We start from the raw sequence: 27,736 nt of genomic DNA, 5'->3' as shown, positions 1-27,736 counted from the left end.
GATTGAATCATGTTTTTTGAGTCGTATGAAGACATAAAGAAACAACGCAGTGGAATGTTCTTTAAAATCGATTTTATTTACAACTTTATATACGTTTATGATGAACAGCTGACAGGACTAAGACAAGGTGGAAGAACAAGAAGAACAGAGTTATTCATTTAATTTAATTTGTGTTTAAAAATGGTCCGAAGCTTTTCATAGTTTAGAAAGTTCTTCATATTCAGTGATCCGCACAGCCACACCAGAGTAACATGACAGTTTATAATAACACATCAGAATTTGAACACATTTGTCAATTATTTACTATAATCAAATGTATTTTTTAGGTTTCCTGGAGCACTAAACTTGTCTTATCCCATTGGTAGTGAAGTGACAACGAAGCTTCGTGAACCATTTTCATTATTTTTTTACCCCAATAGATAGCGTTCTTGGCTTTTAAAAAAAAAATGCTCTGGGAATGGGTGTTTTCAGCCCTTTGTTGAACATAGAGCGCCATCTAGTGGGCTCAGAAAATAAAGAAAATGCTTCACGAAGCTTCGTTGTCCCTTCACTACCCTTTGGTAGCCACATAACCACAGGTTTATTTCACCAACAAGGTTTACCGATATCAAAACCTGGATGCAAACAAACTTTTTGAAACTGAACTGTGACAAATCAGACGTCATAATCATTGGTTCAGAATCCCTCATGAAAACCACAGACACCTTCAGCCTCACCATCGACAACTCCACTCTGTCCCTGTCCCCCCACATCCGCAACCTAGGAGTCATCTTCGACAGCAACATTTCTTTTGAGCACCACATCACCCAAATCACCAGAACTGCCTTTTTCCACCTGAAGAACATTTCCTGTCTCCGTCCATCACTCTCCTTCCCCGCCGCAGAAACACTCATCCATGCCTTTTTCACTTCCAGACTGGACTACTGTAATAGCATTTTGTATGGCATTCCCCCCATACATATATATATATATATATATATATATATATATACATATATATACACATATGTTTTGACAAACACAGAAATCTGACCAACAGTCACAGTCTCTTTACAGGAAAGCCCTGATTTAGGAAATCCCACAGCACCATTTGGAACAATAACAGGAAAGCATGATATCTTACGCACGAACATTAGATATAATAGTGACGGAAATATGAAAACTGGACAGTTGCTGTTCAAAACAAGGACCTGGTTTGTGTATCTTGAATATTGTATATGTTTTGTGATACTTGTCAATAAATCCCACACAGGGCTGTCTTTCTAGAAGCTTTTTTCGTCTCGTAAGATACATATTTACTGTACATAACATAATGTATTGACCTTTTTAGCTAACTCTAAGCAAGAGAGCAAATAAGAGTATTTAACAAAAAGCATCTCACTACCCCCTGCGTAGGTTTCTAACAAAATCTGTGCGGAGGTTGTTGTTTGAGTCGTTGGAGCTGTTGCTTCCCTGGATGGTGAGAATGATGTCATCTTCCTCCTTCAGCTCCTCCATCTCGTTGAGAGGAAGGGTCTCCGTACTGTCTTCAGAGACCATGGGGGCATAGCGGCCTGTCCGGTGCTCCTGCAGGGCGGGGCCCCACTTCGGATGTGCCCGGCAAGCGCGCTTCAACCTCTGATATGATAAGAGAAAGAGGGACAGATGAGACAGAGCAGCTTCAGGGCTTAAAGTATTCTGGCACCGTGAAGGATCTCTGGCGTGGGACATTTGTGCAGAAAAAAAAGTCACAAAATGACCAAAAAAAGACACAAAAGGACAAAAAAAAGTCCACAAAATGACTGAAAAACACTAAATTAATTTAAAAAGACACAACATTTTTGAAAAAGACACAGAATTACCAAAAAAAAGTAATTTAAGGGCATTCTGGCACCTGAGCGCGTAGCAAGGCACACATCACCAGATAGCTAAACAATGTGACTTGGCTGATGTACCACAAAGTACTGAATGATGAAGGAGCATAAGTGAGTGTGAAACTGAAAACAAACAAATACAAAATTACTATGAAATCCGCAAATAAAATACGAAATACAATTAAATGTGAGCAGAGATTATTTCTATAAACATAAATGAACTAATATACTCACAAACAAAGCTTCTCCAAGGCTTACACAGGCGGATGGAGTCAGATGAAAACAGGGACCGAAACATGCTGTTTCCTACATTCCTCTAACTGGACAAAATGGCCGACTGCCTCGGCCCATGTGACCACTACCAATGAGACTCGCCGAAACAGGCTGCATTTTACTTAAGCCCTGTAGGAGGTGCTGTCACTTTTAAAACATGAATACAGGGAACATAACAAAGGGACCTTCCACACACAACACGGTAAAGTGCCATTCATATAAAACTCACATTAAACTTTCATATCAAGGTGGGGGCCACAAAATATCGTCACGAGGGCCGCAATTGGCCCGCGGGCCACGAGTTTGAGACCCATGATCTACAGAGTATAACTGACCCATTTTAAGCATTTCAAGGTATTTTAAAATTTGACAATTTTTTTTGACAAAAATCGAAATGCTATAGTATGACATTTTTTGTGACGGGGTAATTTTTGGACATCCCATTATATGGTGATATTTTCTTATTTTTGGACAACCCATACTACAGCATGTAGCAACTGACTATAATTGACCTATTTTAACCATTTTTGGGCATTTAAAAAAACAAAAAAAACAAACAAACTTCAAGTTCATAAGTTTGTCTGCCTATGGTACAAGAGAAACACAGCTCCCCCTTATTGAAACTAACATTACTAGCCAATCAGAATTAGAATGGGGCGGGTCTTGGAAAAATTTGCTACAACCGAGTCCAACGATGCATAGATGGAGACATAACGTTGGAGCGTGTAGCAGTCAGTCTAGATGTGCTATTACTGTAGTACGGTATATTGCCACAAGGGGCGCAAAGGCGACAAAGGCGCCTATTTCCTGTTTGGGTTATTCACCAAGCCTTTTGCTCTACGGACTTCCCTCAGAAGAGAACTAAGTAGCGAGTTTAGGGTTGGTTGTGCTGTTTACCTACTACTACCCTTGTATGATTAGTGAACGTAGCGTCGTGGAGACTTGGCTTTGTATGGTCAATGTTTAGACACTGTAGAATAAAGCCGCCGTGTGGCCGCCGTGTGTTATCTCTCCAAGCTAACCTGCTATCTGGAACCTCTGCTAATGCTAACTGCTAGCCTCTCCGCCTACACCAGCTCACGTTACAAGCGTTGGCAGGATGGAGAGTAAGTTTGTGAAGCCTTGGGAAAGTGTCCTAATTGATAAAGGACTTAAAAATAAATGGTGCAGGGTTTGGATCGAAGAAATAGGCAGTGATGTAAAGCCTTTTGGTAGCTGGCGCAAGAAATTAAAAGAACCAGGTGCTTGCTTCTCCGAAGATATGCATGTGCACATTCATTGCAGAACATGACTTGATAATGATCTTTTTCTGTTTGCCAAATGACTCTGAGTATGTGTCACCTGCATTTATCTCTTACACTTCAACTGACACTTCACGTATGAGGGGTAATGGGTTTTCATCCCATAACGTACCTCTCTGAAGGTGGCTCCTGGGGACCTGGAGATCTTGTAGAGGGCATAGATGGGTATGCAGACCACTGAGGACAGAGCCATGGAGAAGCCGATAGCCAGAGACCAGCCGGGATACACGTAGTCATTGTAGGTGATGGGCTTGTACTGGATCACTGTGAAGATCAGGATGAACTACAGGGACACAAGAGAGACAGGGGAAGAGGAAGGATCATTTAGATCACGTGTCCTCAAGACCAAAAACAAAGGGAGAAATGGCTAAAACCTGAAGTTAAAATATATAGACTTTGTAGTCTGTTGATACATGTGGTAGTATAGTTTGTCCAGAAATAACGAATAACCACCATATTATGGGATGTCCAAAAATGACCCCACTGAAAAAAAGTCCTACTATAGCATGTCGATTTTTGTCAAAATGGCAAATTTTAAAATGCCTAAAAATGCTTAAAATGGGTCAATTATAGTTTGTTGATACATATTAGAGTATAATATGGCCATAAATTACAGAAAAACACCATATTATGGGATGTCCAAAAAATGGCTCCACTGAAAAAAGTCATGTTGATATTTGTCAAAAAATGGTACATTTTTAAAATGCCTAAAAATGTTTAAAATGGGTCTCGTCTGTTGATACATGTAGTAGTATAGCTTGTCCAAAAATTGTGAAAAAACACTGTATTATGGGATGTCCAAAAATGATATGAATGAATGATAAAGTAGGTATGTATGTAAAGAGGAGACTTGTGGGAACACAGAAAGCCTATTTTCATTCAGATAGCATGACGTCAGCGGTCACATGACCGCTTTGAAAATCGCCTAAATAGCCTAACTTTGCAGCGTTTTTTCGACTTCCCAACATGGCATCCTGACATGCCTGGGGTCTATAGATTTCTTAGATCTTCTAGTTTCATATAATATCAGTATATTTAGTATACTCCTAAAATTCCTCTGAATAATAACTGGATATACTATGTATATACAATACAGGCCAAAAGTTTGGACACACCTTTTCATTCAATGCGTTTCCTTTATTTTCATTACTATTTACATTGTAAATTCATCAAAACTATTAATGAACACATGTGGAATTATGTACTTAACAAAAAAGTGTGAAATAACTGAAAACATGTCTTATATTCTAGTAAGCAAAGGGTTGTTACTTTGAGGAATCTAAAATACAAGACATGTTTTCAGTTATTTCACACTTTTTTTGTTAAGTACATAATTCCATATGTGTTCATTCATAGTTTTGATGCATTCAGTGAGAATCTACAATGTAAATAGTCATGAAAATAAAGAAAAACGCATTGAATGAGATGGGTGTGTCCAAACTTTTGGCCTGTACTGTATATGTGTGTGGAAATGCTTTGTCTTCAAAATTACAACTTTTATCACTGACCAGATCAGCAGCAGGTATGTCCGTGTGTGTGTGTGTGTGTGTGTTGACTTACTGAGATAATGACGGGGGAGATGAATCTCCAGCACACTTTGAAGAAGAGAGGAGGAGGGAAGCCCAGCATCATCTCAACATCTTTAAAGTAGTTCCTGTGGCCTGCAGGAAAAACAAAATGTTATCCAGGAAATTCCACATTACAGTTTGATTTCTCATTTTACATTTTAATAATGACGTTTAATATACAGTCAGTGCATGGTCTCTCTACTTGCTTTACCTCGCCAAGGACCCAAAATAAACAGATTTTTTATTTATTTAATTGCAATAAACAGAACAAAAGTATGATCGAATAACTACAACATGTAGATTTGTAAATTCATGGTTTGGATCGACCAGGGCTTCTTCTGCAGAAGACTCTAGACTGCCCTTTTCTTGTTTTCTTCTATTAAAATTTGAGTTCACTTCATCCTCATCTAAAGAAAAATGTGTCAATAACCAGTAGATCTCAGAATATAACTGGATCCCTCTGCAAAAGCATGTTTCTTCGTAATACAATTTCAAAATAAACAAACATTAAAAACAAGAAATTTGAAGAGGTTTTTTTTAAAACATTATCACCAGAATTTAAAAGCATTTTTTTTAATTAACCCATTGAAGCCTGGAAAGCGGATACGTCGTTTTGTAGTATTTGTATAAGCTCTCAAATACTTTTTGAATTTAATTTCTATCTGCCACAGAGGCTGAAAAATCTATTATTTAGTAGAAGCGTTGACAGTTCTGTTGAATTTCCAGAAAAACTTCAGGTTTTAGGGACTTGTTTTAAAATCGCCCAGAGGTTTTACAGGCGTTTCAGGCGTCAATGGGTTAAGAGGAAAATAAACAACAATTTTGGTAATAAATTGATACAACCCTGATTCTACGAAGTTGGGACATAAAGGGTCTAAAATATAAATAAAACTGAATGCATCATTTGCCAATCCTATCTCCTCGTCTCCATTTTTAGGGCCTCGGGGCAATCGCACCGAGCACTGGTCCCATACAGCAATAGCTGTAGGAACCAGTGCTCGGGGCTACTGTTATACTGTGGATTTTTTCTTAATCCTCTTCCGGACGCAATTTCATCCCGCTACTAGTCCTACATCTTGAAGAGTTGCAGGACAAATTATATATCAAAACGTGCAGTTTGATCGGGATCGGTGTGCTATTACTTTTCTCTACAGAATATGAATTTTTCGCGACGTAAGTTGCGAAAAACTGCCCCAAATTTTGCATTGAAATGAATGGGACGGCCGACAAAAAATGAGCAAAAAAGAACAATAATTGGAGATTTTTAAACGTCTACTTCTCCGGCATAATTTCACCTAGAGACTCCATTTAAACTTTAAACAGTAGACACAAGTCTTGTGTATCGGTGTATTAATCCACGTTTCGATAGGTCATATAGTTTTTTATCAATCCCTGTTCAATGACCATGATCATTTTTGGAGAAATTCTGAGATTATAATGGGTGTGTATTGCACGGAATGTTCGTGTCACAGTGTGTGACATCATCGCCAGAGTGTAGAGGGAGAGAAGAAACTGTCAAAAAATAAATTTGAAAACTGCACTCCAGGCCGCAAATTCCACTCTACAGAAATAATTTATACATAGAAATGTAGGAAAATTTGTCTTCTCACTCACAATCCTCTGGTAAAGCTGTCAGAGTTATAGTTTGGGCGTACGACGCAAAGATGCGCCACCAAAACCACCAACAGCCTCATTGGGTCCCATATTAAAAACGCAGGAAGATTTCGAAAAAAAGGAAGATGGAACAGGTTTTTTAGATCGCTCTAACAAAGCTATTTTTTAATTTTTCTTAAAAAAAATCATATGTAGACGTTCAGGAAGAACTCGGGACGCTCAAAGTGAAGTCAATCAATCATCAATGATAGGTATTATGGTTTTGACAAAAATGCTTTCTGTTGGAGGCCAGAAATTCGAGTCTGTCCACCTCTGCTGTCACTCTTTTGGAACATCAACATTCTGTTGATTGCCTTTGATCTTTGATGTGATTACAGTTACAGATACTCACACACACACATGCACTAAAGTGCGCACACTCCTCACACATGCATATACATGCTCCATACACGCACACACAGGTAACTTTATGTGATTTTAATTACACACACACACACACACACACACACACAGGTAACTTTATGCGATTTTCGCTACACACACACACACACACACACAGGTAACTTTATGTGATTTTAATTACAAACACACGCACACACACACACACACACAGGTAACTTCATGTGATTTTAATTACACCTATACACACACATACACACACACACACACACATATTTTGAGGTTAAAGGGCATAGTTTGAAATCTCTGAAGAATCTCATCATAGTGTACACACACCGGCAGTAGCCCCTGTGGCCCTTTCAAAATTTCCCCAGAGGAAATTTTCTAGTTTATTTTATTCTTGTGATTCTAGACTCTATAGTTGTGCTGAAACTACCTCTTTATGGAGTCATTTTGTTGAGTTATGGTAAATCGTAAAATAGAAGAAAAAACAGAAATAAAACCCAAATTGTAAACCACACAGTCAATATGTTTTTATAATGAGGTTAATGTTAATATGTTAAAATGCAAGGTTCTAGTCATACATTCACATGAGAGCAATACACACTTTAAAGGAACACTCCACCGTTTTTTCATATTAAAACATGTTATTCGGTCAAGTAAGACGAGTTGATACAGACCTCTTGCGTCTCAATGCGTGCACTCAATCGCCCTGGCGCGCGGCGCCACTTGGCTAGCACTTAGCTTAGCCCAGTTCATTCATTAGGACCCAAACAGATGGACAGTTAGAAGCGACCAAACTCCTCCACGTTTTCCCTATTTAAATACAGCTACACGAGTAGTTAAACGACCAAGTATGGCGACACAAAATAAAACGTGACGCTTTTCTAAGCGGATAAAAAGGAGAACTATAATGTATGGCGGAATAGCACTTGGGAGCACTTCGACTCGGCGCAGTAATATCATCACTCCTGAAAAATCTTCTCCCTCCCTCTCCCTCTCCCTCTCACTTCTGTCAACAGAACCAACGTGAGCTGCACCAGGAGTAGTAGTTCGAGCAGAGCTGACGAAGTATCAGGTTGTAGGAAGATATTTGTGAACAATCATGGTTATAACGTGCATCGTAAAGGGTTGCGATAACAAGCAGAAGGTATATAGTGCCGTCATGTTTCACAGAATTCCAACTCACCACAAACGGCGGAAAGCTTGGTTAGCTGCTTTGGACATGGATCCAACAACATCGGTGGATATTCTGAAGAACTGGCGTGTTTGCTCCGAGCATTTCAGACAGGAGGACTATACATCCACAGGATTACGCCCGAAGGATGCGGCCACACCGACAATACTCAAATCACAAACACAACAAAGTGGATCACCCAACACTGTAAGTATCCTTTTGTATGGTATTTGGTTGTCCTGGAAGTGGCCATAACATAACGTTAGCTTATCCAACTTGAGTGTTCAGCCCGGGGAGAGGGGGAGAAGATTTTTCAGGAGTGATGATATTACTGCGCCGAGTCGAAGTGCTCCCAAGTGCTATTCCGCCATACATTATAGTTATCCTTTTTATCCGCTTAGAAAAGCGCCAAGTTTTATTTTGTGTCGCCATACTTGGTCGTTTAACTACTCGTGTAGCTGTATTTAAATAGGGAAAACGTGGAGGAGTTTGGTCGCTTCTAACTGTCCATCTGTTTGGGTCCTAATGAATGAACTGGGCTAAGCTAAGTGCTAGCCAAGTGGCGCCGCGCGCCAGGGCGATTGAGTGCACGCATTGAGACGCAAGAGGTCTGTATCAACTCGTCTTACTTGACCGAATAACATGTTTTAATATGAAAAAACGGTGGAGTGTTCCTTTAAGAGCTCTCCACCATGGAACTGAATCTGTTTCCTCCTTACCATAAACATACATGACGCAGATGCACATGATGCAGGAGATGATGACCAAAGAGAAACTAGCAGCGTAGTTGTCCATCAGCAACAACCAGTAGATTCCTGCCTGCACACACAAACCACAGAATGAGTCGCCTCCACGAGAGAGAACCAGATTAAACAGCAGCTGTGTGTGTGTTTGGGACTTACCTGTGTGGTTAGTGGGACTCCCAGTAAGAATCCAACGATGGCCACTGACAGCGTGACGACCGTCTTGTTCCTGATGATCCAGTCTGTACCGATCTCATCAACGATGGCCGTCACCAGAGTCTCCAGCAGACAGAACTACAAATGAGGGATTTGTGATTTAAATTACATGAAAAAACTATTTCTGAAATTATAAAATACCAGGAAATTCAAAAGATGATTGGAGAAAGCGTACATGAAACGCTGATTCGAACTAAAAAGTCAGAAATTTTGAGGGAATTCAGTTCCTGGCTGACAAGAAATCTTTCTTTTGTATATGAACTTTAATTTAAATGCTTTCATTCAGTATTTCCTGAGTATACACGACAAAAAATGGAAACAAAAGCCTATTTGCTTTGCATAATGCATAACTACTACACGTTATTAACATTGAGGTTGGTGATTCTCATGAAGCCAGTCTAAGTTCTGTCTGTGAAGATTATAAGGACATACTTATAATAAAGTAAATATATTTCACTTTTATGTGAATGAACAATATAGCCATAATGAGGCACAATTCATTGTTTTGTGCTAAAATTATATTTTTTATATTTTTGATTCACAAATTCATTAACGTAATGCGTCCAGATAAAAATGTCATGGTTTCCCCACACTTACAACACACAATACAATAAATATTTAATAAACTTAAAAAATATATATGTATACATTTGTTTAAAAATGTATAATTTAACAGAATATAATCAAACATAATGGTTTTTAACAATGCATAAAGAAGAAAATCGGAATGAAAATTGATGAGAAAAAATGGTTAAATGTTACGGTAATGATAGAATCGTTTGCATTAAAATATGTGTATATTTTAATAAAATACATTTTGTGATACCAGCTACCCTTGAGCATATTTTAAAAAAAAGCATATCTTGCCAAAGAATGGGTGAAAAATGGTGAAGTAATGAATTTTGCTCAGTGTCTCTAAAAATGTCAGAAAAAACCTTAACAATTTTCAAATAGATTATAAATTCATATTAAACAGTGACTTTAGATTGTATATGTTATAAAGGGTCAAAGAAAATATGTATTCAATGCTCTTGGATTTTTGCTATGAGCTGCACCATGTTCATGAGCTCACTACACAACCTGAACATTTTTGCATAAATCTGCACTCTGCACATTTCTCCACTTAAATTTGCACTAAGTTGTATATAGTATATTATTATTATTATTGTATATTTGTATATTGTTAAATGTCTTTTCTTAGATTGTTTATTTTTTATCTTTATCTTAAAAATTGTGTGAAACTTGCGGCTGTAACAAAGAAATTTCCCCACTGTGGGATTAATAAAGTCAAATCTGAATCTGAATCTGAATCTAAATCTATTGCTGCATTAGTTATTAGATTTAAACACAGCCTGTGTGGTTCTCCAGCCTCACCTGAGTCCCCAGTCCCAGCAGGATGAGCATGAAGAAGAAGAGCAGTGACCACAGAGGGGAGATGGGCAGCAGAGTGAGGGCTTCTGGGTAGGCCACAAAGGCCAGGCCCGGGCCGTGGTCGGCCACCTCCGACACGGGGACGTTCAGGTTGTGGGCCATGAAGCCCAGGATGGAGAAAATGACGAAGCCGGCGTACACGCTGGTCGCACAGTTGGTCACACTGATGATGATGCTGTCTCTGGAGATAGAGAGGAAAAACATTCATAGATTGTAGAGTCCCTGTTCACAAAGAGACATTATAAGAGATGTGAAAGGATGTGATGAAAGGTCGGGCAGTTGAGTGCAAAATCACTCAGATGGTGATGCAAGCATGGCATTTTGCACATTAGAGTCGTTGTTAAGAAAATAACTTTAGTTAAAATATTGCAATTATCTTCCGGAGGCGGGAGGGGGGTTGTCTACCTATTTTTCATTATTATTATTATTATTTTATTTTTATTTTTTTCTTATTTTTCAACACTTAATATTGTTGATATGTTTGGTTGGTAGTATTGCCATTGTTATTTATTTATTTATGCATTTATTTATTGTTTGTCATGCTAAACTACCATTTTATCTTCTTTGTTGCTGTTGCTTTTATTGCCCAATTGATGCTTGCCACACCTGCTTGTTTGTTTGTTTTAAGCTAAATGGAAAAACCAATAAAAGATCTCTGTGTCTGAGCATGGAGGCAAACCAGGAAGTGCCTTAAGCTGCATTCTACCAAAAAATCCAGTAGGGGGCGTTAAGTTTGGCTGCAAAAAAAATCTGCCCATTAATTTCAGTGCAAAATTTAAAAACTTCTCACGTGATTTATTACCTCAGAATTTTTTTTCGGACAACACTATGGTCTCAATCACTAGTAAAAAATCATCTTCAAGACAATCTGATGTTAATAGTTCTAACAACGGCCCCATTTAGAAGAAAATAGAAGATAAAGAATCGTATTATTTGGGGCGGGGCTACCTTTGATTGACACGTCACTGACAAGGCGAGCCGTCATCAGGAGAGAAGCAGAACAATGCGTATCCACAGCAACGTGTCAATAAAGTTATATTTAACGTTATATAGATAGAAAAGAGGACGCTTACCGGTTTGGTCTCATAACTTTGACCCTTTCACTGTATTTTCACTTAATGACAGTTTATTTGAACGTTTTGTTCAGTAAAAATGTCTTGTTCAGCGTTTGGTTGGACTAACAGACACTCCAAGGAGTCGCTGCTCAGTTTTCTGAGGTCAGTAACAAACATTTTGTTTTTGTTTTTTGCCAAAACTAACAACCCAGTTAATGCTCCAGGAGCAGCTTCTCTCAGTCAGGTTGAGGTGTAGAGAGGCTGTAGTCAGTGATCAGATCCCTCTCCTCCTCCACAGTCCAAATATGGTCTGCTTCCTGTAACAAGATGGCGACGAGTGTAACGCTGAACTCGATGCTTCCAACGGGCCACAAACCAACGGATGACGTCACGGTGACTACATCCATTATTTATATACAGTCTATGGTTTTGAAACATATATTTTGGCAACAGCTGGGTTTGTAGGATAGATTTATTTATCACCTAAATAAGGTTTAATACATTTTAAGTCTCGGTTGCCTAATATTTTACTTTCTGCAGTTTTCATAGCAAATACGCATCTCGATGCATTGCTGAATATTTATTGAAACTTCAAAGTGGCACAAACAGCTACAGCATCAAACCGATAGCATAGATCAAATAGCAGAGATAGATCTCAAAAGTTGTCGACACAGCAAAAAGTTCAGTAACACTTATTTGGATATTCAGCGACAGATAGTTCATAGACTATTTGTAGCATTTTTAAAAGCTTATTAGTTGAGTTTCTACAGTTCAGCTGTTTCGCTTCGTCCGTAGCTGTTCAACAGATCAATACAGTATTTGTGATTGTTTCTACCAACCTGAAACAGTTGTTGTGGAACTTGTTATAGGAAGCCATGGTGATGAGACCCCCCCATGCACAGCTCAGGGAGTAGAAGATCTGAGATGCTGCATCTCCCCACACCTACAACACACACACACACACACACACACACACATACAGTCAGAAGTTGTACAAAGTAAGTACAGGTATGTGCTTCATATATATATATATATATATATATATTCACTAAACTACCTTTTCTGGTTGTATATTGGACATTTTTAGGTAACAATATACTTGTAATATGTAACTATTGTTGTAACTGTTGTAACAACTATTGTTTGTTTGTTTTGTTTGTATGATATTGGTAGTACATGCATGTACTCGTATATATCTCGACTTTGAAAAATAAATGGTACAAATAGGGAAAACTCTATTTATTCCTCCAGTTCATCTGTTCATGTTTCTGAGTGAGCACCTTTGCATCGAGGACCTTCTGCCACTGTGGAGTCAGGTAGTACTTGATGCCGTTGATGGCTCCATCCAGGGTGATGCCACGGATGAACAGGATGGTCAGAACCAGGTAGGGGAAAGTGGCTGTGAAGTAGACCACCTGCACACACACACACACACACACACACACACACGCTTGACAACATGAAACACATTTATACTGTACTAGTAGTACATCTCTTGTCACCTTGATAGGATTTGCTATGAAACTGCTAATACTTCTAATGTACTTCACCACATAATTTTTCTTGTGTGTGTGTGTGTGTGTGTCTGTGTTCTTGTACTTCCTACATAGTGAGGACCGCAACGCGTTTTTAACCAACAGACTGAGGACATTTTTGCAAAGTGAGGACATTTCAGCCGGTCCTCACTTCTTTAAAGGCTTTTTTGAGATTTCAGACTTTGTTTTAAGGGTTAAAGGTTACATGATAACGATAATTAACTGAAACTGTATTGTGTGGTTACAAAACTAACTAAAATTATAGTGAAAATGTCCTTCATTTTCATCTTTGTCAACTTTTTTCATACATAATGAAGATGGATAAGACAAAGGAAATAAAGGCAAAATGTACTGTGACCTCTTTTAATCTCCCACCCAACAAATACCCCATTACAAAAAAACTAAAACTAATAAAAACTAAACTTAAACTAGCAAACTCTCTCTAAAAACTCATTAAAACTAACTGAATTTGAAAACAAAAATTCACAACAAAATTAAAACTAAAAGTAATAAAAACTAAACTTAAACTAGCAAACTCTCTCTAAAAACTCATTAAAACTAACTGAATTTGAAAACAAAAAATCACAACAGAATTAAAACTAAAACTAATGAAAAATCCAAAACTATTATAACCTTGATAGGGAATTTACTATTACAGTGAGGGCCCTCACAAAGATAGAAGTACAAGAATGTGTGTGTGTGTGTGTGTGTGTGTGTGTGTGTGTGTGTGTGTGTGTGTGTGTGTGTGAGAGACACAGACCTTTCCAGAGGATTTGATGCCCCTGATGAGACAGAGGAAGACAACAACCCAGGACACAGCCAGGCAGCCCAGGAGAGGAAGACGCACCTCTCCAAAGTTCCCAATATCATCAGAGATGTTTAACACATGGTGTCTGAGAGAGATATAGATATAGATATATATTTATATATAGATGGAGAGATATTAATCGTATACCCAGAAATCACATAATACTTTAACAAGAGGTGAATCCTTGCAGGTATGAGGAAAATTATGTCATCTGCATAGAAAAAGATGGCATGGATCGTCCCCTCACTTTGACCCCAGAAATCCTTATTGTATTGGTTGCTCAATTGCCAGTGCAAAATGAAATTTTCCCATCATATGGTTCTTTGCTTGACTAAAACTTTGATCTGAATACTCTCATGACCATCTGCATCTTGGGTTTCGTGAGCAATACTAAAACAAATTGTAATGCTTTTTCTAAAGCAAGGGCCTCAAACTCAAATCACCTGGGGGCCGCTGGAGGCAGTATCAAAATGACCAAAAAAAGACACAAAATGACCAAAAAAGACACACAATTACCAAAAAAGACACACAATTACCAAAAAAGACACACAATTATTAAAAAAGACACAAAATTATTTTAAAAAAAAGACACAAAATTATAAAAGACAAAATTACCAAAAAAAGACACAAAATTACCAAAAAGACAAAAATTATTTAAAAAGACAAAAAATTATTAAAACAAGACACAAAATGACCAAAAAGACACAAAATGACAGAAAAAAAACTAAATTACTTAAAAAATGACAAAATGACCAAAAAAAGACACAGAATGACCAAAAAGACACAAAATGACCAAAAAAGACACAGAATTACCCAAAAAGACACAAAATTACCAAAAAAGACACACAATTACTAAAAAAAGACACAAATATATATCTAAAAAAGGGACACAAAATTACCAAAAAAAGTAAATAAAGGGACCTTCCACACACAACACGGTAAAGTGCCATTCATATAAACTTTCATATCAAGGTGGGGGCCACAAAATATCATCACGAGGGCCGCAATTGGCCCGCAGGCCACGAGTTTGAGACCCCTGTTCTAAAGAATCTTGCACAACGGTGATTACTTGACTTACTTCCAGTACTCCTCACTGGGGCTGGTCCTCTTGGTGCGGTTGACCACCTCAGACACCAGCAGGCTGGTGGTGGTGTTATCTCGACTGGTGTTGAGCCAGTGGCTGCCTCCTCCCACCACCCCGCTGCAGTCCGCTGTGTTCCAGGGGTTGGTGCAGTAGGTCCATGGGAGCAAGGTTGTCATGGACATGAAAAAGTAGTAAAAGGCAATGCAGATGATCACATTGTAATAGATCCCAATGAAGGTGGACACCACCATCATGCTGTAGCCCACACCTGAAGGAAGGAGAAGACAGGATGGGACATTACAACATGAATGGGAAGCAACTGACAGATTTATACAGAATTGGTCACCATAATGTACTGAAAGACTGTGTCCTTATGATTTAGTATACACTTGCACTAACTTAGTACTGTTGTTATAGTTATAGTATATATTTCCATGTATTTATAATATCTCCTTGTTTTTATATTTTATATTGTATTTTTATTGTGTCTTGAACTCTTATTTTGCACATTATGACTAGTTACTAACTTTATTCTATTTTATTGTATTGGTGTTGTACTGTTGCTGGAATTGCCAATTTCCTGAGGGAACCTTCCCAAGGGATTAATAAAGTTTATATCCATCTATCCATCCATCCATCCATCCATCTATCTAGTTTAGTTTAATACATTATATTTTTGGGGAACACATACAATAATACAACCTTTAAACAAGGGGCTGATCCTCCACACTCCCAGACATCCCTGGCTGGTGAACTGACCAAAGGTGAGTTCCAGTAGTAAGAGAGGAATGCCACAGAACACCAGCATGATGAAGTATGCGAACATAAAGGCACCTGAAGGGGAGCGGCAGTAGGACAGCCGTTATTCAGAGAGGACTGGAAGTTGATTCTGAACAGCATGAACGAGAGTGAATTTCTATGATGCCCAAGTTGTGTAGCAGAGGTGTTATATTACTGATATGAGGAGACTTTGATAGGACTTATAGATTCCTAAGTTTTCCTGGTTGAGAGTCGGTTCTTTAGCAGTCGAAAAGGAAAGAACTGGTTCAAGATTGGGTACCGGCTCCGAAAGGACCCTGGAACTGATTTGGGCTAAAAGGGGTAGTAAATAGAGATAGACCGATATATCGGCCAGCTGATATATATCGGCTGATATTTTGCGTTTGGCCGATACATGTGTGCATTCGCTGATCAATTATCCCACTTCACTGAGCCAACACTAGGCAAGGCTCGGTGCAACATCTGCTGTTCTCTGGTGAGCTGCTGCTGATACCGGAAAAAAGAAAAACACATCAAATATGTGGATCATGTGAGGCGCCACCACCTCCAGGCCTAGAACAACATACACATTGTTTGCTACCCAACTGTTATTATGTTTTGTTTGTTAATAAATGTTTCCTTTTTTTTGTTTAAACTGAGACTTGTGTAACACTTGTTATCATTGTGTAATTTTTATCATGTAAATGGAGGGAGAAAAGGCAATATCGGCTTCAAGAATCGGCCCAGAAAAATCGGCAGCACATATCGGGGATCGGTTAAGACTGATGTCAAAATAATCGGTATCGGCCTTAAAAAACCCGTATCGGTCGACCACTAGTAGTAAAGTACTGATCTCTGTTAATATGGTGTGCTGTTGGCCGCCACAAATGAAGGTAACCACAAATCAGTAGTACTGAGCTTGGCTATGTATTGCAATACGTACCTCCTCCATTTCTGTAGCAGAGGTAGGGAAACCTCCAGACATTCCCCAGGCCCACAGCATAGCCCACGTTGACTAGGACAAACTCTATCTGGTTGCCCCAGTTCCCTCTCCGGGAGTTTTCATCCCTCCTTACTGGCTCGCCTGGAACTGCTCCGTTCTGCAACAAAGACAGGGAGAGAGACGGAGGTGTAAGGTGTAAAATTCCTGTGTTTCCGAGGTAGTGCTGCAGCAGTGGGTCCAACAACTGCACTAGGCACATTGAAGCACAGAGAAGATGCAATGCACAAAAGCTACAAGTTTGGAGGATGAAGATGTAGTTGATCAAAATGAAATCCAATGGGAACATACTGTATATTATCATGCAAATATTCTCTATATTTAAGTAAAACTTTTAGAGGTTTATTATCTATGATGAAAAAAAGACACAAAATGACCAAAAAAAAAGACACAGAATTACCAAAAAAGACAAAATTATTTTAAAAAAGACACAACATTATTAAGAAAGACACAAAATTATTAAAAAAGACACAAAATTATTAAAACAAGACACAAAATGACCAAAAAAGACACAAAATGACAGAAAACAACTAAATTACTTTAAAAGACACAAAATTACTTTTTAAAAAAGACACAATTACCAAAAAAGGACACTAAATTACTAAAAAAAAAGGAATTAAAGGGACCTTCTATGATGTAACAGATTGATGATGATGATTGTTTGTTTGTTTGGTCTATGGCTCCATTTAACAACTGACTGTATAATACATTAAGTACTGCAATCTCCACTCTACCTCCACCTGTAAAACCAACAGCAGCTCCATCCAGCTCCTTACCTTGACATCATTTTCCATGTTGAGAACCTAGATGCAAGCACAGCATCAGCACCTTAAACAGTCCCAGTGGCCTGATGATTGACCAACTTGTCTTTGTTAGTGGTGTTTAAGCACTGGAATATTCAGGTAGATTCCATGAGGGGCGGGCTTGGTGAAGTTGTGTGGATGTATTTAAAGGCAGGTAGGACCAACGAGAACAAACATGCACCTCGGTGATGTTATCATCAATGTCAGTGCCCCTGATAAGATGTGCCACACAAGTATGCCGGGACTGTTGTGTTCTTTAGATACGATGATCTGGTTGAGTGTGGTGGTAAAAGGATAAAGCAACAGGCTTTAGTTAATTTTTCACATATGTTTTCATTGACTGAAGTGAATGTCAAGGAGAAATGTCAGTCTGGTGGTAATGATAGAGCGATTTGGGTGACCCATTGGCTTCTTGTCTAAATCAAAACAATGACAAAAGATTCCACACTGTGAAGTTACTCCACGACAAGAAAAAGTCATGCATTCAAAACTTACTTCACTAAAAGTACAAAAGTATCAGCATCAATATGTACTTAAAGTATCAAAAGTAAAAGTAATCGTACTCACATTACATACGTAATCACAATAGCACGCTAGGATCGGCCGCTAATGTTAGCACGCTATGATCGGCCGCTAACGTTAGCACGCTATGATCGTAAAAACAATGTTCCTACTTTGTCTAGATTATAGTTATATGTTACATCTATTAATCATATTCATAATGGGGCAGCGCTTGTGTTTACATTTGAAAATATACGTATGAAGAAATATTGTATTGTATTGTATTTATTTGCTAAGGAATATATATATATATATATATATAATATTCTTTGTCAACAACATGTTTTGTTAATACAAATAAAGTTATTACAATTGAAAAAAAAAAATATCATGACATCAGGGAATCAGTTACATGATGACATCATCAATGGAACCATGGAACTGCTCGAAAGATCAATAGAAAAATAGAATAAAACATCAAAGCATCATGAAGTTTATATATACTTCCACTGATCTGACGGTCTCATATCCCTGACTCAACTAGTTATTACACTGTGAGAAAGAGAACTCTTTGTTAGAAAACCACAACAGCATAATTAATACAGACAACATCAGATCAAACTTTGTTACAAGATGCAGACAACAAGAGGAAACAGAGCCTTTAGACAGCAGAACAACCGTCCGGCTCCAAACCCCAACATGTCGGAGCTGTATGCTCTCCGCCAAGAAGTCCAACATCTGAAAAACCTTCTGGGTAGAGAGAGAGCCGGCCATTTCCACGAAAAGAACAGATCAGCTCAACTCATCCAAGAGCTAGACACCACCAAGCAAGAGCTCGCTCGTCAGAAGACCCTTAAAGAAATGTTCATCAACAAGGGGAAAGAGACCAAGAAAGACCTGGAAAGACTCCAGAAATACGTCGATCCAGCAACTCTGAGCACTGCAAGGATTGCCACACAGGTGAGGGAGACCTTCAGGCAGAAGAAGAAGAAGGACCTTCACAAGGACTATGAGGAGCTGAGAGTGGCACATATTATGTTGCAAGAGAAGTTCACCACTGAACTACAAGTCGAGAAGGACAAGAACAGGCTTCTCCAAGAAGAACTGGACAACCTGAAGTCACAGCAGGAGCTCAGCCTGAAGTATGAAGCTGATGTGGTCGCTGTCAAACAGCAGGCCACCTTCCTTCAGAAAGAGCTAGATCACCAAATCCAGGTTCACGCAGAGAGGGCGTCAGCCGACCAGACTCTGATCCAGAACCTGAAGGCAGAGCAGGACCAGGTCCGTGTTAAGATGCAGGAGGACTTCAGGACTCTTCAACAAAACACCATTAAAGATCAGAGCCTTTTCCAGGAGGAGGTGGACAAGCTGGCAAATCAGCTCAGTGTTCAGTTGGCGCTCAACTTTGAGCTCTCCACCGAGCTCAAAGCTGAAAGAGTTGAAAGATCTGTTGAAGCCAACAGAGCTGAAGAAGTTGTCGACACTCCCCTGAGAAAAAGACCTAGGACAGAAGATCCACCTGAGGACCAGCAGGACGACGAGCCGTGCCAGCAGGAGGCGTCCCTTCCCAGTCCACCTGTCCTGAAAAGAGTCTCCCGTCTGGGGCTGAGGAGACAAGACAAGTGGAGGAGGAACAGGAACCTGAAGGACCTGGACATGGACTAAAAAAAAAAAACAACAAAACCAAAAAAAAAAAAAAAAATTCAAAAAAAAAAAAAAAAACAACAACAAAAAAAAAAAAAAAAAAAAAAAAAAAAATCAAAAAACAAAAAAAAATAAACAAAAAAAAAAAAAAAAAAAACTCCCAATAACTCCGCCACCAGAGTGTCTCCTGTGGGTCACTTTCGCCGGTCCCAAGCCCGGATAAAGGAGGAGGGTTGGAATTATGATGTTTGAAAAACAAGAATCAACAGAAGAAAGTTAATTTGAAGTTCTAAACATTTTTAGTTTTTTTTTTAATCATTTTTTGTCCCTCCAACAACACGATTCCTCTCTCCTGAAATAGCGGCCATCTTGAAAAAATGGCAGACATGTTTGCTGCATTATTTCACGAACGGACAATAAAAATAAGAAAATAATCATATAATCAAGAAACCACACAGGCGGAATTACCTAATTCTGAGTAAGTATTGTGTTTATTTTGAAGTATTTCTGACTTTTAGAGTAGTTTAGTTTGGAGTATACTGTTATGAAATGGCTTATTTCCTCATTCTTAATTTCTAGAGAAATTCAACCACTTCTGCACAGAAAAATGAAAAAGTCAATAATGGAATAGTAGATTTTGCTGATGTTTTATTTACCAGTTCATCCAAGGTAAGGTGAATGAAATGAGAGAGAGAGAGAGAGAGAGAGTGTGTGTGTGTGTGTGTGCTTTACTGTGAACATACACAAACAAAAACACACAATTTCAGGTTTGGTCCCACAGCACAGATTAAACAGCTTACTAACTGGGTTTCTCACAATACCTAGAATAAATCCTAAATCAGGTTATGGTGCCTCTAGTGAACTAAGGTCTAGTACAGTGTCTTCTTTTAAAAGCACTAAAAACATATCTTTTTTAACTTGGATTCAAAGTGTAGTTTAATGGATAAAACTTACAATCTTAAAAACTGGTATTGTTACTGTCACAATTATTCAATTACTCCTATTTTTAAAATATATATGACATTCATTTACATAATGAGCATTTGACAGAAATAGCGGCCATCTTGAAAAATGACCGCCATGTTGAATTTTTGGATCGCCAACACCTTTTTCCCAAAAAGTGACCCTTAGAGAGTATCTGTGCCAAATTTCATTCTTGTATACCAATTTGAATGATTCTCTTGAAATATGCCATTAATCTGCTGCACTATTGTGATAAACCAGAAACAAAAGGATGATTTCTGCCCCAGTGCTCATGATTCTCTGACAGAATCAAGGTGTTCTGTGATTGTGCGCCACCTGTTGAGCCTTTTGGTACTGCAGGCCAGATTTTGCTTCATATGTGTAGCACCCCAAGAATATGACCCCCTGGGCACTCACCAGCAGTGGTGGAAAAAAGTATTCTGATCCTTTACTTAAGTATAAGTTTTAACACCACACTGTGAAATCACTCCACTACAAGTAAAAGTCCTGCATTCAAAACTGACTTAAGTAAAAGTACAAAAGTATCATTGTCAAAATACACTTAAAGTATCAAAAGTAAAAGTATTCGTTATGCAAATTGGGCCCACTCAGATTGTTTATATATACAAAATATATTATTGGATTATGTGTATTGATGCATTTATGTAAGCAGTGTTTTAATGTTGTAAAGATAGAGCTACATTTTTATGTTAAATCTCCACCTGAAAGGTAACTTAAGCTGGCAGATAAATGTAGTGGAGTAGAAGTATAAAGTTACATTAAATGGAAATACTCAAGTAAAGTACAAGTACCTCAAAATTGTACAGAACTTGAGTAAATGTACTTAGTTATAATCCACCACTGCATCTGACTAAGTTTTCAATATAGAAATTTTTATTTTTAATTTGCTTCAAACCTTTTGTATTCCTATTTATACTGTTAAACATGCATTTGAGCATGAAATATGTTAAGTTACTGCACTGTAAACATATTTAAAATTGCAGTTTCATCATATCTGGTTAAGTGCACGCTCCTATATGTGGCCCTGTGGTAGTGTCCATGAAAAATTGTGGCCCCCTCCAGCATTTAAGTTGCCCATCCCTGAATTATATGCTAAATTACTTTACATTACAGATATTCAAACTTGCATGAAGCCTTGCCAAGTGTTGTGAGTTTGTAGATTGGCTTTTTTTCTTCTTCAAATGTATAGGTATAGATGTATATATATATAACCATTAGATTTATTACACCCCTTAAAATCAAGAGGGCTTCGCGACCCCCCGTGGATCTTTGGCGCCCCACTGGGGGGGGTCGGGCCCCCCGGTTGGGAATCCCTGGTCCATGGTATAGTACATTAAGTACTGCAATCTCCACACTACCTCCACCTGTAAAACCCACAGCAGTGTCATCCAGCTCCTTACCTCGACATATTTTTCCATGTTGAGAACCTAGTACAGGAGTTGTCGGTCCCAACGGCCCTGATGATCGACCAACTTGTCTCTCTCAGTGGTATTTATAGCACAAATCTTACAGCGGGTTCAGACAAGGTGAAGTTGTGTGGATGTATTTGGAGGCTGGTAGGGCCAAGGAGGGGAAAGATGTACATCTGTGATGTTATCTCACTGACTCAATGCAGACTTTCTATAGATCACAGCGAGGGAGCTGCTCTGCTACGTATACCATCAATGCCCTTGATGTGCATTCACCTGAAGAGAATGAACTGTTAGCCAGGATTAGTCAAAGAAACATCCCCTTCATGCATCTTGATTAATCCTCTAGAGTCCACAAAAGCACCGGAGAGCTCTGCTGTCTGCTTCCCTCTAAAGTTTTGGCTTTTCTAGAAGTTTCCATGTCCCATTTAGCGCATCAACTCCTTTTCAACAAAGGTTAAAACCACTTCGACTAAGAGATTTTTTTCGAATTTTGCAGTGTGCATTCAGCATTTCAATACATTTTTAATGTAATCTTTTGTGTTTAATGTTTTTCGTGTTTTTAGTATTTCTTTTGTGTGCTTTTTTTTGCAATTTTGTGCATTTTTTTGTGTTTTTGTGCATTTGTGTGTGTTTTTGTGCATTTTAGTGTGTTTTTTGTGTGTTTTTTGTATTTTTTGTGTGATTTTTGTGTATTTGTGTTTTTCTGTGTTTTTTGTATATTTTGCGTTTTTTGTATATTTTGTATTTTTTGTGTGATTTCTGTGTGTTTTTTCTAATTTTATTGCGTTTTTTACGTGTTTTTTTTAAAGTGTTTATTGTATTTTTGGTGTGTGTTTTTGTTGTGTTTTGTTATGCCCCAGTCTAGGGGGCCTAGAGCACAACATGAAAAGGCCCCATCTTCCCCATCTCTAGTGATGGTCCGCTGACACTTGAAGCTCCGACACATGCGCAGTAGCTCATGAAGCAAACGTCCCGAAGCACTGTGCCGAGGCGTGGTTTGGTCACGTGACTCGTGACGTTCGAAGCAGCAAAGTGCTTCGAACGTCACCGAATCACCAACAGTGGAAGTGAACCGCTACCTCGTTGATCCTCCACTAGAAAGAACTGCAGAACTGCTGCTCACATACTGGGCAAACCACAAAAATGTATATCCCAATCTTTATCAAGTTGCTAAACATTTCTTATGCACCCCGGCCTCATCCGTGCCGTGTGAACAGGTTATTTCCAAGGCTGGGGAAATTGTATTGAAAAGAAGAAACCGCTTGAATCCCAAAACTGTGGAAAAAGTGTTGTTTCTAAATAAAAATTCATAACAAGTGACACAAGCACAGTCACTGCCCTGTTTTTCAAGCACAATCTCTTTCCCCACCCACCCATGAACCTCTTTACCAATGAACCACAAAACATTATTTGCCAAATTCCATAATATAATCTGTATTTGCGCCAGCCCCATGTGAAAAGGGACCTCAGGCCGGATTCGAACCCGGGTCCGCCGCAGCACTCAACCTTAAAGGTACGCGCTCTACCAGTGTGAGCCACCGGGACGCTTTATAAAACATCATTGTTGTTGTATTCAGTCGTGTAGTTGAAAACAAATGCATGAATCACTCAATGACACGTCTCGATTGCACTTCATTTTATTGGCCACTAGATGTCCTACTGGAGCACTGTGTGTCATTGAAGCTTCGAGTAATGAACCGTGTTTTGTATAAAGTGTCGAAGCTTCAACAAAGCCTCGATCAGCCATCACTACCCATCTCCCAAGTAGCCACAAACAAAGATTGGTTTGAAGAACGGGTAAATATTTATTTACAAAGAGAACTTAAGTAAATACAAATATTCTTCAACTTAGGGGTGGACTAAAGCCAAAATAACAAACAAAATGATTCTATCTTAAAAATAAGAAATTTACCTGAAAAACCAAAAGATACTGCTCAAAACAAGGGAATTAAGTCCAAAACTACAAGTTAACTCAAAAAGTGTGAACCGGTTGGGAGAAGAGGAGGATGAGGAATAAGCCTGCTGCCACAGATGGCCGCCATCTTGGCTCCATTTAAACCAGGTGGTTCCGGCTGCAGCCAATCCCAGCACAGGCGTGGAACCTCTCCACCAATCGCACCGTGGCTACGGCACACCCCAATCTGCATAATATGGAGGCGTGGAACCTCTCCACCAATAACACCACGGCTATGACACACTCCAATCTGCATACAAAAAAAAGAAAACAAAAACACAGGGCACACATACAAATGCAGTTTGCTAAACATTAAGTATAATATGACCACAGTCATAACAGTTTTTGTGTTGAAAATGTTGATCCAGTAAGTCAAAATGAAAAAATAATAATCAGGTCATATCGGAGAGGTTGTGCTGAAAACAATACCAAAATGGCTAGGTGAACACTTTTTAAGTCGTTTATACAGGCAGAATGAAAAGGAGTCATAAACCAAAAAAAATAGCCCCAAACTCCAAAGGGTTTTAATTGTTTGTTTTTTTTTTTTTTTTTAAATCAGAGCTGTTGTGCTTGAGTGTGGTGGTAAAGGCATAAAGCAACAGCTCACAATCTGTAATTTTGTGCTGTACGGATATATCAGTTGCCTTGATAAAGCTTATGGCACATTTAAATGGTTGGTGCACTTACTGTATATGAAGATGAATATCAGGTTCACTCAGTTACGACCTCATTGACCTAAACCTTGTGCCAATCTTATCTTACATGTGCATGTACAAAAGGGCTTTTCCACTTTCTTTATCACACTGTAAAAACTTGAGCTACTCAATTTATTTGGTAAAACATTTTTACACTTAAAAATACTGGGTACATTTTTAAGATGAGAAATCATTTGAATTTACCCCATTAATTAGTAAACATATGATTTAAAAAATAAATAGACCTAAACAACTACACATAATGAGTCTGTCCAATTTAAACCCTAAGTCCAGGCAATAGTAACTAAGTCAAAACCAGAAAAAAATGACAACTTGAAATGCTAGGTTTGTGTAATTGAAAATCACTATTACTTCACAAAATAAATATGCTACATTAACCTTATATTTTCAACTGAATTTAAGTCATATTGGACTAAATAAATCGGTTATTTGTTGTTTATTTTCAGCTTTATTAGACAGTGAAAGAGAGAGTAGAAGGGGAAAACAGGGGGGGACTCTAGATCATCACCCTCAGTGTACATCGCTATGCTTTTTAAAAAATATTTGCTTTCATTCTGCCTTTACCTGGACCTTTACCTGCCTGCCTTCAAGTACCCAACATATGATCTTGATGCATCATCCAGATCCTTTACTTGTGGCTGACTATTTCAGCTGTGAATGTGTGTCTGTGAATCTGTGAACAGTAACTTTTGCATGGTGCAAAGGTCTGGTATGTCAACAACATTTTAGCTATGAAGAACCATGAATCTTCACAGTAGATAAGACTTGTCATAGACCAAAGTGAAGGTCAAGGAGAAATACAAGAGATGAGGGATGCACCCAAATCTTAAATGCACATTGACGTCTTAGCATGTGATGGTAGATGGTATCTTCATTGTTAAACAACTACAACTGCTGCTGATGAAAATCGTGCTAATCTAGCAAGCATAAACCCAAGTGCACTTGCACAAATACAGAGAGTGAAATGGCAGTTTTGGGAGAGAGGGAGAAGGGACAATATTTTTTCCTTCCTTTTTTGGAACGATCTTCCCATTATATTGTGACATTTCTTGTGTACAGGTACAAACCCTGGTCTGATGGTGGTGTCATGGGAAGAGGTCAGTGGTCACAAAAACCCTGGCTTGTATTATATTATAGAGAACTGAGCTCAGGTGGTTCAGTGGTTACTACTGTGTCCTCACAGTTAGAGGGGTCTGTGTTGGATCTGACCTGCAGGCTTGGGCCCTTTTTGGGCCCAGTTGTACACCTTCCTTTTTATTATTGTGTTATTTGTTATTTTTTAGAGTGGAGCCTTGCACTTGCCTGCAGGAAGATGCCAAACAGCTGCTGGAGCAGACAAACAGAAACCAAGAGGAGCAGAAGCAAAACTCATGGTCAGGGATGGAAGGCTGAGGGGTTTACCAGGTAATCAATGAAGCAGTTGAGTCAAAGGCAGGCAGAGTCTGCAACGGGAGAGAAATTTAATAGTGAATGCTGGAAAGTCTTGCATGAGAGTGTCGAATTAACTGGCAGTATGTTTTAGTTAGAGTTACAGTTACATAAGTCTGCTATCAGTTGCACAATCACATACCATAAGCTAGAACAGTCCTGTCGGTGGAAGAGAGGAAACTACAGCACACAGAGCACTAAAGCACCCTTTAGAATGGAGTACCAGGGCTGTACTGGGACGAATAATCAGCCCTGGCATTTTTGCCCCAAATCGGCCCACCACAACTAATTATTCACAAACTACCTTAAAGCTCCTCATTATGTAGAGATACTAACTACAGTACAGGCCAAAAGTTTGGACACACCTTCTCATTCAATGCGTTTCCTTTATTTTCATGACTATTGTCATTGTAGATTCATCAAAACTATTAATTAACACATGTGGAATTATGTACTTAACAAAAAAGTGTGAAATAACTGAAAACATGTCTTATATTCTAATAAGCAAAGGGTGGTTACTTTGAGGAATCTAAAATACAAGACATGTTTTCAGTTATTTCACACTTTTTTTGTTAAGTACATAATTCCATATGTGTTCATTCATAGTTTTGATGCCTTCAGTGAGAATCTACAATGTAAATAGTCATGAAAATAAAGAAAAACGCATTGAATGAGAAGGTGTGTGTCCAAACTTTTGGCCTGTACTGTATATCACTTGATATTACACCACATGGAGGTTACAAAAGACAGCTCTCATCCTAGAACATGGATGGGTAACTTAAATGCTGGAGGGGGCCACAAGTTTTCATGGACACTACCACAGGGCCACATATAGGAGCTTGCACTTATCCAGATATGATGAAACTGCAATTTTAAATATATTTAGAGTGCAGTAAATTAACATATTTCATGCTCAAATGCGTATATAACAGTATAAATAGGAATACAAAAGGTTTGAAGCAAATAAAAAATAAGCACTTACTGTGATTTTTTTTTTCCCAGTACAAGAACAGCAGACCAACATTTATTGCAATAAGTCATTTTGTGCATTTTTACACTGCACTTTTAAGATTTCATGCTCAAATGCATGTAGTTGTACTGAGGGCCACTTCAAGTGAGGGTGCCCACCCCTGACCTAGAGTGTCAATCAAAACACAGGAAGTCAGGATGGATAACTTTTACTCTTTCATATAAAATGCAATAACATGTAGAACAATAAAAAAGAACCCATCGGCCTGCAGGACACACTCATTAACACTGCAGAGGAAACACCATTGCTCACTGTAAAATGGTGTGCTACTAATGCTCAGGAAAAAAAATGTTACATTATAGAAAAAGATCCCTTTGGGTGGGCAAATGCATCCTGCAGAGACAGAAATGGCCTACGAGCACATTTAACACTGTCACACTAATAATATAACCTTCACTGTCTAACCGCTAGTCTGTTTATCACCTCCAAATCTATCAACAACTGATCA

At 38.6% G+C, this 27,736-nt stretch overlaps 1 protein-coding gene across 2 annotated transcripts; it reads right to left on the bottom strand.

Moving 5' to 3' along the window:
- Positions 1 to 999: 999 nt before the first annotated feature.
- On the bottom strand, positions 1,000 to 17,048 carry LOC131981061 (sodium- and chloride-dependent glycine transporter 1-like). Of its 2 annotated transcripts, none has more exons than XM_059345356.1 (12): positions 16,760 to 17,048; positions 15,760 to 15,891; positions 15,052 to 15,325; positions 13,926 to 14,058; positions 12,911 to 13,045; positions 12,470 to 12,573; positions 10,519 to 10,756; positions 9,088 to 9,222; positions 8,905 to 9,004; positions 4,988 to 5,088; positions 3,540 to 3,710; positions 1,000 to 1,617 (listed from the first exon to the last, which is right to left on the bottom strand). In XM_059345356.1, exons 1-12 carry the CDS (start codon positions 17,016 to 17,018, stop codon positions 1,381 to 1,383), a joined length of 2,019 nt encoding a protein of 672 aa, XP_059201339.1. In that variant the 5' UTR covers positions 17,019 to 17,048; the 3' UTR covers positions 1,000 to 1,380. The 2 variants fall into 2 exon arrangements, with proteins under 2 accessions (XP_059201339.1, XP_059201340.1); XM_059345357.1 differs by having other exon boundaries at positions 15,760 to 15,893; positions 16,807 to 17,048.
- Between the last annotated feature and the right edge of the window lie 10,688 nt (positions 17,049 to 27,736).

This window comes from Centropristis striata, chromosome 11 (genome assembly GCF_030273125.1).
Source record: "Centropristis striata isolate RG_2023a ecotype Rhode Island chromosome 11, C.striata_1.0, whole genome shotgun sequence".
NCBI lineage: Eukaryota > Metazoa > Chordata > Actinopteri > Perciformes > Serranidae > Centropristis > Centropristis striata.
This window is presented reverse-complemented; position numbering and strand designations above follow the sequence as displayed.